Source organism: Myotis brandtii, unplaced genomic scaffold (assembly GCF_000412655.1).
Source record: "Myotis brandtii unplaced genomic scaffold, ASM41265v1 scaffold266, whole genome shotgun sequence".
Lineage (NCBI taxonomy): Eukaryota > Metazoa > Chordata > Mammalia > Chiroptera > Vespertilionidae > Myotis > Myotis brandtii.
The window spans coordinates 12,655,083-12,667,708 of NW_005360124.1; the positions used below are offsets into that span (position 1 = coordinate 12,655,083).

Consider the following 12,626-nt stretch of genomic DNA (forward strand, 5'->3'; position numbering starts at 1 on the left):
GGTGTGGGGGGGGGGGAGGTGGGAGGGACTTGATCTGGGTCTAGAAAGGTCTGGGGAGGAGGAGCATGAAGTGGGGATAACCTGAGTGAGGCGGGGCTGGGGCCTGGGTGGGAATAAGCAGGACCCCGTGAGGACTGGGGGGCTGCATGCCAGTGCCCATGATGCACCTGCCAGGCAGTGCCAGGCCCTTCAGAGTCACCCCCTCTCCCTCCTCATGACAGACAGCCCATTAGGGAGGGGCCAGCAAACACCTGGTTTGCAGATGGGTCATCAGAGACTCTGAAGGTGACTTGCCCTGGACCCCCCGCCCCCCCACACACACACACATAAGTCCAGATCCCCCTCCGCCCCTCCCTGCCCCTGCAGGAAGGAGACCGGTGAGATGGGGTAGGCTGAGGCCCATGCGGGCAGCGCGGACTTCCCCTGGTACCACACGGGGACTCGCCCTCTGTCCGGTGGACCACACAGCGAGGTGGAAGGGAAGCTCGCTCAGAGTAGTCAGCACTGTCTGAGCAGTTTCCTCCGGGAAAGGGTTTGTTTGCGTGAATAGCTGACCTTTGATGTCTGTACATGGAGCGTCTGTGAAATCAGCAAATTAAAAGTAGTGAGGAAAGAGGTGTCACTGGTGAAGATGGTGACACCAGCACTCTCTCCACTGTCTCAGAAGGGTAGGAAAGTGGGGAGGGGAGAAGAGAGAAGCCAGCCGTGTAGTGAGGAAAGAGGTGTCACTGGTGAAGATGGTGAGGACACCCGTGCCTCCGTGTTGCCCTCAGCAGAGAAGAACCCGGTGGGCAGCCCCATTAGGACACAGCTGCCCTCCCAGGTGCCCCATGCACCGCTTTGTGGAAGGGAAAAGTGTGACCGGCTCAGCCACAGCGCCCCCTGGCTGGGAAAATGTTACCACTGCTTCCAGCTGGATTGCCATAACAGAAAGAAAAGGTTTAGTGGATTGTCGTATTGTTTTTGAATTCTAGACAACACACCCTTTTGCCTGCACCTGAGCAGATGCTCGCTCTCCCTCCCCCACCACCTGGGGGCGCTGCATGGAATGCTCTGGGCCTCTTGGGAGCTTCCTGTTAGCATTGCTTATTTCTGTGTGTGTCAGTGCTCCCTCGACGGATTTAACAAGCTGCTCTCATCCTGCCAAATCGGTGCTTCACAGACTTTGATTGCAGTCACCCGGGAACTCGTTTAAAATGCAGGTTCCGGTTCAGCAGGTCAGGGGTGGGATTCTGGCTCCCGGGCGGTGATCACCAATCCCAGGCTGTGCTTTAGGAAAAGCCTTGTAGTCCGTGTCTGGCCACTTCCATGCATGCTGACCTTTCTCTCCCTAATTATAGGAAATAGAATACATTTCTAGAATGGAGTTACAGGTATTGAATTTTTTTAATTGCTTTCTTCCCTGGCTCTTATTTTTCCCGTCATAATTCCCAAAGCATAATACTTGGTAGGCTAAGCATGTTAGCGGTGGGCCTGCTCACTGCCTCCATGGTCCTGGCCTCCTGATTGTTTTTTTTTTCCTTTCTTTCTTAAACTAGAGCACTGCTCCCCCTTCCTTCCACAGGATCACCTGGTTCTGCTTGCCTGTTGCCATAGAGACCACTCTGGCTTCTCTCTTCTCCCCTCCCCACTTTCCTACCCTTACCCTCCCACCAGATTTCTTAATGTGCTGTACCATTCCACCGTTGTCATGGGGACAAAATGACCATTCATTTCATTGGCACCTCTAATAAAATGGCAGCTCAGAAATACAAGCTAATGGGACCCAACTTGAAGCATTGATTAGGAACGGCCAAGCAAACGCATGGTCTGGTGGTTTCAAATTGCCACCTCGCTAAGCCTCACCACACAGCACCCATCCCCATCTAGAAATCTGTTCGCTGGGCGACAAGTCAGGCCTCTTAAATCAGTTCACGCCGAAGGGAGCCCACCGGAGCACTGTGAACTCCTTAGGTGGCATTGGGGAAACAGTGCTTCTCTTGCTTTTCGTGTGCTCTGCGAGGCACTGAGGGGCGCTCCTGCACCTCACAGACACACCTGATAGCAGGTGTAAACATTCAGAGCAGGTGGCTTTGTCTGAAGGGCTGTGGTTCGAACGCGCTCCTCTGTTTCAGCATTCTTTGCTCTTGCTTCCCACAAATTCCTGGTGTCATGGGGTGTGATTGTGGGGAGAGAGAGAGAGAGAGAGAGAGAGGAGTGAAGGGACTCAAGCCCTCTAGCTGCTCAGCCATGTGCCCTGAAGCCCTGTCCTGAGCTCCTAAGACCCCGCTCCGGCCACTCCCAGCACCTAACACATTTCTTGGCACATTGCAAATGGTCTATAATATTTATTAAGTGAACGAGAAAAAGGAAGCACTCAAAGGGAAAAGAAATACACGCATGAATGATGTCTGAGCAAAACCCTCTGCCTACCTGTTTTTAATTTTAGAAATAGGTGTTGCTAAGCACAGTGTGGTGTCGGCAAACATATTTAGGAAAGAAAAAAAAAGCACAAGGAGGGGTGAAATCAGAAATGAGAACTGGAAGAGACCGTAGTGGGTGGCACCGGATGTTTTGCTGATGAGGAGACTGAGGGGAAGGAGGGGCACAGAGCGTCCGAGACCCCACGCCCATGGCAGCAGACAGACAGCTTGAGCCCAGGTTTCCGGACACAGCAGAGTCCTCTGCACCAAGCCCTGCTGTCGGCAGCAAAAGCCAGAGCTCGGCGTGGACGGTGGGCCTGCTGACCTGCAAAAGGCCAGGGAGAATCCCGCTCAGCTCCTCCGCTGCTGCACTCAGAAATCATCATTTCTCGAACCAGGGCGGTTTCCCAGAGATGTTCCAGAAGCCACGGGAGACGCTGGTAACTGCTGCCTGTGTGTGTGCACCAAGTCACTGGAAGCCAGATTACAGCCGGTGGGAGGCTCACATCCCACAGAAAACAGAGCAGTTCAGGAAACAGGCCGAGACGCTGGAGGTGGGAGCCTGAATGGAGCCCCTCAAAATGCACGCATGAGGGGACAAACTGGAACCGATTAAAGGCGGTGGGAAGCCCCAGCGGGGCCCTTGAAGAACCCTCGCCAGGTAGGAAAGCCAGCTGAAAACACAGCCCACGCGAGGCTGGAATGAAAGGCGTGGGGCACATGTTCGATCCTCTGCGGCTCTCCCTGGCTCCTGGGTGGAGCAAGCCTGACTCGTGAATGACAGGGTCCCTCCCGTGGTCTGTGGAGGATCAGGGCAGAGGAGAAACGCCTTGGGTTTGAACCCAGACAGACCTGGGGTTGCATGTTGATATGGGTGAACTTGGGTGTGTTGTTTGGTAGCTCTGAGCCTGTTTCTTCTTTTATAAAATAGGCCTAATTATAGCTGCCATTTTATCAAGGACATGAGGAGACAGCTCCTGCGAGCCTCCAGGTCAGGGCCTGGCAGGAGTCGGGGTTCAGGGACAGGTGGCTCAGCAGGTTTCAACATCAGCATGGGTGTTGAGGGACAGCAGTCTCAGGGGCACTCACACATGGCCAGACATACAGATGGCCGACCAGGCATCTGGCCCACCAACTCGCCCACAAGCCTTACCCACACCCCAACACTGCTGGCCCCTGTCCCACAGAGCACCCTGGCTGCTCCCTGTCCCTCCTCAGTGGCTGGTCCTGGACACCTGTCCCTCCTCAGGGGGTGGTCCTGGATACCTGTCCCTCCTCGGGAGGTGGTCCTGGACACCTGTCCCTCCTCGGGGGGTGGTCCTGGACACCTGTCCCTCCTCGGGGGGTGGTCCTGGACACCTGTCCCTCCTCGGGGGGTGGTCCTGGACACCTGTCCCTCCTCGGGGGGTGGTCCTGGACACCTGTCCCTCCTCGGGGGGTGGTCCTGGACACCTGTCCCTCCTCGGGGGGTGGTCCTGGACACCTGTCCCTCCTCGGGGGGTGGTCCTGGACACCTGTCCCTCCTCGGGGGGTGGTCCTGGACACCTGTCCCTCCTCGGGGGGTGGTCCTGGACACCTGTCCCTCCTCGGGGGCTAGTCCTGGACACCTGTCCCTCAGTGGCTGGTCCTGGACACCTGTGCCTGCTCGGTGGCTGCTGGAGGAGAGGCTGCCCGCCCACCCACAGGCCCCTCGTTTAGGAACAGCTTCCCTCTCCACTCTGACCCTTTGGAGGGTAGGCACTGGGGCTGACCTTGAGCCTTTCCCGTCAGCTGGCCTCCTCAGGTGGAAGTCAGTGGGGCAGGCGTGCTGAGATCTGCCCGCCTCAACCCTTGGAGCAGGGCCTGGGCAGCAGCGCCTCCAGCCAAAGGGTGCAAATCAATGTCTTCTCTGTGTACGTGACTGGAAACAGGTTGGGAAATGCCTGCTGTCGGCCATTTGGTCTGGACCCTCCGGCAGGGAGGCGTTCACAGGGCAGAAAGGCGCTCGTTCTCAGGGCAGAGCAGGCGTTTGTTCACAGGGCAGAGCAGGCGTTCACAGGGCAGAGCAGGCGTTCTCAGGGCAGAGCAGGCGTTCACAGGGCAGAGCAGGCATTCACAGGGCAGAGCAGGCGTTCTCAGGGCAGAGCAGGCGTTCTCAGGGCAGAGCAGGCGTTCTCAGGGCAGAGCAGGCGTTCTCAGGGCAGAGCAGGTGGTCTCAAGATCTGGGAGGTGGACCTTGATTCTGGGGCTGCACTAGTTGTGTCTGGCACCTCCTTTTAAGAGGAAGCTCACAGTTGGTGGTAGGACCTGGAGGAGCCAAACTGCCCCCCACTGAGGTGACTTCCTGAGCAGACCAGGTAATTGCCGTGCGTGGCCAGGGGACAGGAGCGTGGGCCTGAGCTCAGCATAGCGGAGAGTGGGCGGAGGAAGCTCTGTAAACCTCTGAAACCAGGCCAGGTCCCCTTTTTATCTTTAAAAACCACCCTCCCCTCTGCACTCCATCCTGACTTAGAGGGTGGGGAGTGTCAGCAAGATCCTGTAACCTGACAACCCCCAGCCTCCCTCCCTCCTCCCCATCTTCCCAGCAGCGCCCTGTTCCTTCTCCCCGGGAGGCCTGGGGAGAGCCCTGCCCGCCCTGCTTTCCCAGAGCCTGGGGGACGTTGATGAACTCTGACAGGCACAGGGGGTGGGGAAAAGGAGCATTCGAGCCGGAGGGAAAACAAGCCTGGCGCATCGGGCCAGCTGCTGGGATTAGATGTCCTTTGCTTGAGTGTGCCTTACGGAGAAAAGGCGTTTCCCACTGTCTGTCTCCTGACCAGGGGACACACTGTGCCTCCCTCATCCTCCAAGCCGCGAGCACACGGGGCAGTTTGCCTCTGCGTTGTGTGACGACCCCTTTCTTCAGGTCTCTGAACAGCCCACCTCCTAGAGTGAAGACAGCACCCTGGTCGCTGATCTCTGCACAGGACACAAGGGCTCCATGTGAGGCAGGCGGTTTCTCCCGAGCAGTGGACTGCGGGAACCTGGGGAGTCCACGGAGTGACAGATCCCCACTGGGGTTCCTTTGCCTCCTGCCTGCCTGCGTGGTCGCACATCCACGGTGCTTTGCTCATTTTCAGGGCCTGAAGAACCAGGCCCGGGTGAAGCTGAACATTGTGAGGTGCCCGCCGGTGACCACCGTGCTGATCCGGAGGCCGGACCTTCGCTACCAGCTGGGTTTCAGCGTCCAGAACGGAATTGTAAGTACAACTCCACGCCCTTTTCCAAAAGCCAGACGCAAATGTGACACAGTTTGGTATTTTAGTTTAAATTTTTAAAGCTGGTCCATTCCCTGAAAGAATCCAGCAAGGAAGGGAATGAATGGGTGAAGGCAGGCTCGGCTTCCTCTTTGGACGGAGAATCTGTGCCTTTCAATATGAGGAGAGAGAGACCCTGCTCAGAGCCCTGGCCTCAGAGCCCAAGGCGTGGTGGCCTCCCAGCTGCTAACGCGAGGTAGCTTGGGACGTACCAGCTCGGGCTTCCTTCCCCTCTAGCCTTGGGGACTGTCCCCACCCTTGGGTGCTGCTGTCCCCATGCCAGGGTGTGGAGCACTGAGGGGGAGGGGGGAACTTCAAAGCTGCCAGCGATTCCAGCTCACGGCTCAGGCTGAGAACCCCACCCTATGTGCAGGACTAATCTGTACATATATATGTACATATGCATATATATATACATTTATACACATATGTGTGTGTGTGTATGTGTGTGTGTGTGTGTGTATTCAGAGAGGAAGGGAGAGAGAGAAACAATAATGAGACAGAGCCCACAACCCGGGCATGTGCCCTGACCAGGAATCCAACTGTGACCTCTTAGTTCATAGGTCAACGCTCAACCACTGAGCCACACCAGCCGGGCTGTGCTTTGCCTTTTTAACCTCAGTTGGCACTTTGGGAATACAGAGTATTTGTATCCCTTGGATGTCGACCTTAAAATACTTCCCTTTCTCCTCGTGGTAAAACGTACACATTAAATTGACCACTTAAACTATTTTGAAGCATAAAATTCAAGGGCATTAAGTACCTGCAGCAAGTGATATGGCCATCACCCTTTCTAGACCTTCTCTTCATCGCAGACAGAAACTCCCCCACTCAGTACCCCTTCCTCTTGCCCAGCATGCCTTTCTGCTCTCATCGTCATTCTGGGTTTCGGTGGCCAGTCTGTCCTCTGTAACCTCTTGATTTTCATCCTCCCAGATTAAAAAAAAAAATTATATTCTTTTTTTCTCCTTACATTTCAGTTAAGAGTTGTAGGTAATCAAAATGTTTTTTCCAGTATGTTTTAAGGTTTGGAAATACCCATTTGAAGTTCCCAGTGGGAGGTGAGACACCCAGCCCACATCGTCTGACCTCTGGACCTGTGGAGCGTTGTTTGCTTTTCGGAGAGGAGCTCAGTGACTCCTTATCGGTTTAGTCTGACATCCTGTTTCTATCCGTTTGTACTCCCGTTTGCTTTGTTCCTATTTGAATAATATGAAAAGTTCAAATAGGATCAAAAGGTTCTTAGTAGATGTGGGTCTGTCGGGCCTCATTCTCATTGAAGTGTGGTCTGCACCTTAGGAACTTCTGACCAAGGGTACCTGGGGGGCTGCAGGTCTCCACGTGCTCACAGAGCAGGAGGTGTGTTGTCACAAGAGTCTCATCTGCGTAGGCTTTTATTTTTTAAAATATATTTTATTGATTTCAGAGAAGAAGGGGGAGAGAGAGATAGAAACATCAATGAGGAGAGAGAATCATTGATCAGCTTCCTCCTGCACACCCCCTACTGAGGATCGAGCCTGCAACCTGGGCATGTGCCCTTGACCAGACTCGAACCCGGGACCGCAGGCTGACACTCTATTCACTGAGCCAAACCAGCTAGGGCTGTGTAGGCTTTTAAATAGCGGCTCACCGTCTCAGTGAAAAGTCAACTTTGTAAATTCAAAACATATTCTTCTGGGGAAATTCCGACTGTTTTGGGTGTGAGGTGGAGGTGGCTATCCCCTGCGGTGCCCAGCCCAGAACCCTCCAAATGAGGAAGTGCAGGCTCCCTTCCGCCAGCGGGCAGCCTCTGCCCTCCTGGACACAACCCTGCCGCGCTGTCATTTCTGGGAGAAGGGCGTTTGATTGGGGCACTGAGCTGGGAAGGCCGGAAGGAGCAGCTCCCCTCCAGCTGGCCGCACCCTGGAACATGGAGTGGGGTTCCAGCCCCAGTTTGGCTCATGTCACTGTGACCCTAAAAAGTGGCTGCTAGCATTATACGTTTTGTCATTTGAGCCCCTGGTGATTGTGGGAAATAAAACTCACCTGAGTTACACAGGCTGACAGTTTGAAAACGTTGGCAGCTAGTGACAGCCCCAACAGCTCTTTTTACGGAGACTCGGCTGGGATGAAAAGTAGGCAGGATTCCGCGTGCGTGAAACCCAGTGCCGTGCAAAGTGCACGAAGGAGCTGGCCACGTGGGCGCACAGAACCGTTTCCTGTGAAGAGCAACAAGGAGATTTAAATGCACGAAGCCTGCCCGTGGCAGCTTCTCGGAGATGAGAGGGCGAGGAGCAGGGCCTCCAGAAAGGACAGGCTCTGTCCCCACCCAGCTCCCCGCCCACGAGGGGTAACCTGGCCTTTGTCTCCGACAGATCTGCAGCCTCATGCGAGGGGGAATAGCCGAGAGGGGAGGCGTCCGCGTGGGGCACCGGATCATCGAGATCAACGGGCAGAGCGTGGTCGCCACCCCCCATGAGAAGATCGTCCACATCCTCTCCAACGCTGTGGGGGAGGTAGGCGTGGGGGCCAGGACTGGGGTCCTCTGACGCCTGGCACCTCGGGCCAGCCCTGACCAAGCCTGAGCGCTCAGCAGCCAGAGCAGTCTGTCTGTCTCAGACCAGATTGGAGAGTCAGTGATGAGAGGTCTGAGAGCATCTCCCTGAGACAAGATCAAGTCCCCTGGAGGGTGATGTGCTCACTTTCTCTTTTTTTAAAATTTGGTACAGTATCGTAATTGAATATCTGTATGCGTGACAAACTGATCACCCCAAAAAGTCTAGTCCCGTGGTTGGCAAACTGCGGCTCGCGAGCCACATGCGGCTCTTTGGCCCCTTGAGTGTGGCTCTTCCTAAGCCTTAAGCGTGCCCTAATTAAATTAATAACAATGTACCTACCTATATAGTTTAAGTTTAAAAAATTTGGCTTTCAAAAGAAATTTCAATCGTTGTACTGTTGATATTTGGCTCTGTTGACTAATGAGTTTGCCGACCACTGGTCTAGTCCATTCATCACCATGGGTTGACGCCCTGCCCCTCTGGTAACCACCTCTCTGTCCTCCGAATCTGCATTTGTTGGGACCTTGAGGGTAGAGTGCTAAGTGAAAAGAGTCAAAAGGAGAGAGGCAAACAGCATTCGATCTCCCTTCTACGTGCAATCTGAAAGGAAACAAAGCAAAACAAAACCACCTCAACGCCTCCTATTGGCTCTGGTTTGTGCAGCTTCTCTCCTCTCCTGGGCTGCCCAACTCTGTTTCTCCCCAGCGAACCTCACCAAAGGTGCCTGGGAGATTTAAGTCTTAGAGTCAAGTCTCATGAGCAGAGCAGGTCTCCAGAGGGGGGTCCCTGGCAGGGGCTGGGCCCGGGTCAGAAGGGCTGTTCCCAACTCATTTTTTGCACCACCCAGCTGGCGGGGAGGGCTGCAAGAGGAGCAGTCAGCACCCGCAGATGCTTACTTCCATTTTAAGGATTCTCTCCTTTTTCCACAAAGGCCCGATGAGAACAAAAGCACTTGGCTGGGAAATAAACCTGACCCGGTCTTCATGGCTATCCTGTCCCGCCTCCCCCTAGCTTTCTAGAAAGCCTGTGGATGCAACTTTTCCTGGAGGCAGGTTCCTGCTAGCAGTGGGGTGGAGAGGAATCTTCACACCCACCTCCCCCTGCCCTGGGCCCCCGAGCCTCCGCCCCTACTAACGTCTGCCTCTGCCCTCAGATTCACATGAAGACGATGCCGGCTGCCATGTACAGGCTGCTGACGGCCCAGGAGCAGCCCGTGTACATCTGAGGCCGCGCCCACCGCCCGGCGCTTGCATGGAGGACTCTCCTCGCTCGTGGTTGTGTTTCTCGTGCTGCATCTGTGTGCCCACTGAGACTTCCCCTCGTGCCCAGCATTCGGTCTACACAGGAAGGAAGGAATCCGTCAAGACTTTGCTCTCTGTCTCTCTCCTGTTTACTTTTTTTTTTAATACCAGGGAAGTTTTGTATGCACTCCCCTGAGGATGGAGAGCAGCCAGTATCCACCTGGTATCTGCCCAGGACTGGACTGTCCTGAGGGCCCTCGGGGGCTGGCACCGCCCAAGGGGGAATGCTCCCTTCCCAAGAGGGGCCGGCCTCTTAGAGGAGCTCGGAGGACAGCAAGCAGCTGACTCAGCAGTGCCTACAAGCCCATCACTGATCTCTGCTCTCCTCGAGTAAGTGTGTGGGAATACAGTGGTGACATACCAGCCCACCATGTACGTGGGGCACCATACATTATTTCTGCCCAGAATTTCTGAGCCGACCTAAGGCTCCTTTTATAGTTCCAATTTCAACACAATTGTTTTCTAATAGGAGCCCCTCCCCCAAGGATGTCACCATGTGTTGGCAATTCCTGGGACATCATAGCTTCTGGGTTGTCTTGAGGTTACACACTGTTAGATGAACGTGGGCAGGTGCTGCCTGCCTCCATCCATGTCACCCACCTGTATGTACACACAGTCTCACATATATATCACCCTCCCCTCCTCCCCTCCTCCCAGGAAGCACACAGAGCCCCTGGAGAACCCCCATTACCTCTGTGTGAGCCCCCCTCCCCTGGCTGCTGAGACCCTGGGGCTGGTCAGCTCTGTCCTGGGAGAGATGCCCTTCTGTGGCTCAGGCCCAGCCCTGCCAGCACCATCTGGGCTCAGTGTTCTGGTGGCTCCCCTTCCACACACACACACACGGAGCCTGGGAAGGCAGGACTGCTCACCTGGAAGACGGGGATGCAGGTGCGTTTGTGTGACATTTGCTCCTCTGCTCGGGGCCACTAGGCAGTATTCGACCTGTGAACAGCCAGGAGAGCACATAAACCACAGAACTAAGGGGACAATCATGACCTCAAGCTATGCCCGAGTCCCCAGCATGCTCCCGAAACTTCCCCTTGCTGCCTCGTGGGTCTGAGCGTTTAATCGGTGTGGAGTGTTACGTGTTTTTTTTTATCAGGTGCCTCATGTGTATGAGTCCCGTCTCAGTTCGGTGAAAATATTTTAGTAATTTTATTCTGAGCCAGTTTTTACTTATTCTTTGGTCCAAAGAGCATTTTGTTTTCATGTGGACGGGGTGTGGCTTGGTTTTTGTTGTGTTTTGTTCATGACCTCCGCAGAGACGGGGAAGAGAGAAACTAATATATTTTATAATATTAATATAGTCCCTGTTCTCTGCACGTGGGATATTTATGTTGTGCTTGTGGGAGCAGGAAGTCGGTGAGCACATGCTGGGTAGTATGTATTTATAGATCGAATGTGGAGGGGTTTCAGGGAGGGAGAAGAGCGAATATAAAGATGAGGAACAGGAGACTTGGACCAGACAGCTGTGTTCTGTCTGTTCTCTGGGGATCTCTGTACCTTCTGAGTTTTCTGCCTGAATGTTTCAAAGCCATCAGTGGCGATGGCTCGCTCGGTGTGTGGTCAGAGCGCTGGGGAGGAGGGGCGGCACCTCCTCCAGGGGAGCCGGTGGGCAGTCAGGAACCCTGGGTCCCGGTTCCCACTTTCCAACTGTAGAGTGGCTTGGCTGGTGCTGTAATGAAATACTACAGAGTCCTAGTTCAACGTCCTCTGCCAGAAAGAGTCGTGAAACAAGAATGCAGCGGCATGGGTGGCATTTCAGGCCTCAGGAGCCTGAGGAATCCTCGGAGGGCTCACCCTGTCTGCCCCCGGGGTGACCGCGGGGCCACCTGCCCAAGCGCCTGTTCGGAAGCCGCCGAGATGGGCCAGGAATGGAAACTCCGCTAGCTTGTCCCTCTGCAGCCTCCCAGTAATTACAGTGGTGTGTCTTCACCCAAAGAGGGAGGAGAGAGAACCCCCTTTCTATGCTACTGCACGGAAAACTTAGGAAGTTTGCCAGGGGCTGGAAAAGGCAACTTGATAAGCTCGCCTAGAGGAGTGACATGGCCTTGCCTACGAGGAGGATCGTTCCCCACCACCCTCCTTCCTGCTAAGAGTGGCCCCGCACACACAGCGAGCACATGTTTATGAGCTCAGCACATGGTCACCCCCCGAGGGAGGAAGTGCAGCTCCCTTTGGTTAACCGGGAGGCAGGACCCTACATGTTAGTAGCTCTGGTTTTGGAAGCCCCATGGGAAGTGGTGGTCAGTGTCTCCTGACATTCCAGTATGAACAGTTGTACATGTGAACATCTGGATACCCATGTGATGGGCAAGACCATGCACCGAGCATCCCAAACATGGCCTGGGCGCAGAGCTGCTCCATGAGGCATGCTGATGACTCCCAGCTTCCCCACTACCCCCGCCCCTGTGCTCCCTCCTGGTCCAGCCAGCATGCACCGGTACCCACCCCACTCGCCTTCTCAGATGCGAACATTTCAGGGAGCCACCATCAGCCTCGGGTTCCCAAGTGGAGGAAACCCCCAAGATCGATGCCTGGAGCCCCCTCCCCTCACTGGAGCAGGCTCTGCGGGGCCTGGGGCCCCCAGGGGGCTGGACTCCAAGGCTCTGCTTCGTGAACATGACCCATGCACACCGGCCTCTGAGGGTCCCAGAGTAACCTACTACCTCCCCCATGGCTCCCGTCACCCCCACGCCCCATCCGCACACTGAGGACACCATCCAGGAGCCAGGGGTGTGGCTGTCACCAATGTTTACAACCAAGGGCCACCTCCCCGTACACCTGTTCACTCTCCCACTCACATGCCACTTGTTTTGTGATTATCTGTCTGCTCCTTTCCTGGTTTGGCCGACCTACACACACACACACACACACACCCTCAAGGCAGCGCAGAAGGAGGTGTGGGAAGGAGGTTTTGTGTACATACCCAGCACAGCCCCTTCCAGGACGAACCTGTACTATTGTTCTGTAAAGAGGGTAAAATAGAGCTTATTGTAAAGCAGTGGGAGAATATAGTATTGTATTTGTACCGATATCGTTCTTTGTATACACAGAACCCAATGATCTCTATATATAAATATAAATAAATATATAAATAAAGTATATATA

At 54.8% G+C, this 12,626-nt stretch overlaps 1 protein-coding gene across 1 annotated transcript in view; it reads left to right on the forward strand.

Moving 5' to 3' along the window:
• The window catches only part of APBA1 (amyloid beta (A4) precursor protein-binding, family A, member 1), a gene marked incomplete at its 5' end in the record, with an annotated part of 65,681 nt that extends 53,059 nt beyond the window's left edge, over positions 1–12,622 (forward strand). The window contains 3 exons of the mRNA XM_005868356.2: positions 5,501–5,620; positions 8,032–8,172; positions 9,368–12,622. Of these exons, the coding sequence (XP_005868418.1) occupies positions 5,501–5,620; positions 8,032–8,172; positions 9,368–9,439 (333 nt within the window). The remainder of the gene's footprint in view (positions 1–5,500; positions 5,621–8,031; positions 8,173–9,367) is intronic.
• Positions 12,623–12,626: the final 4 nt, after the last annotated feature.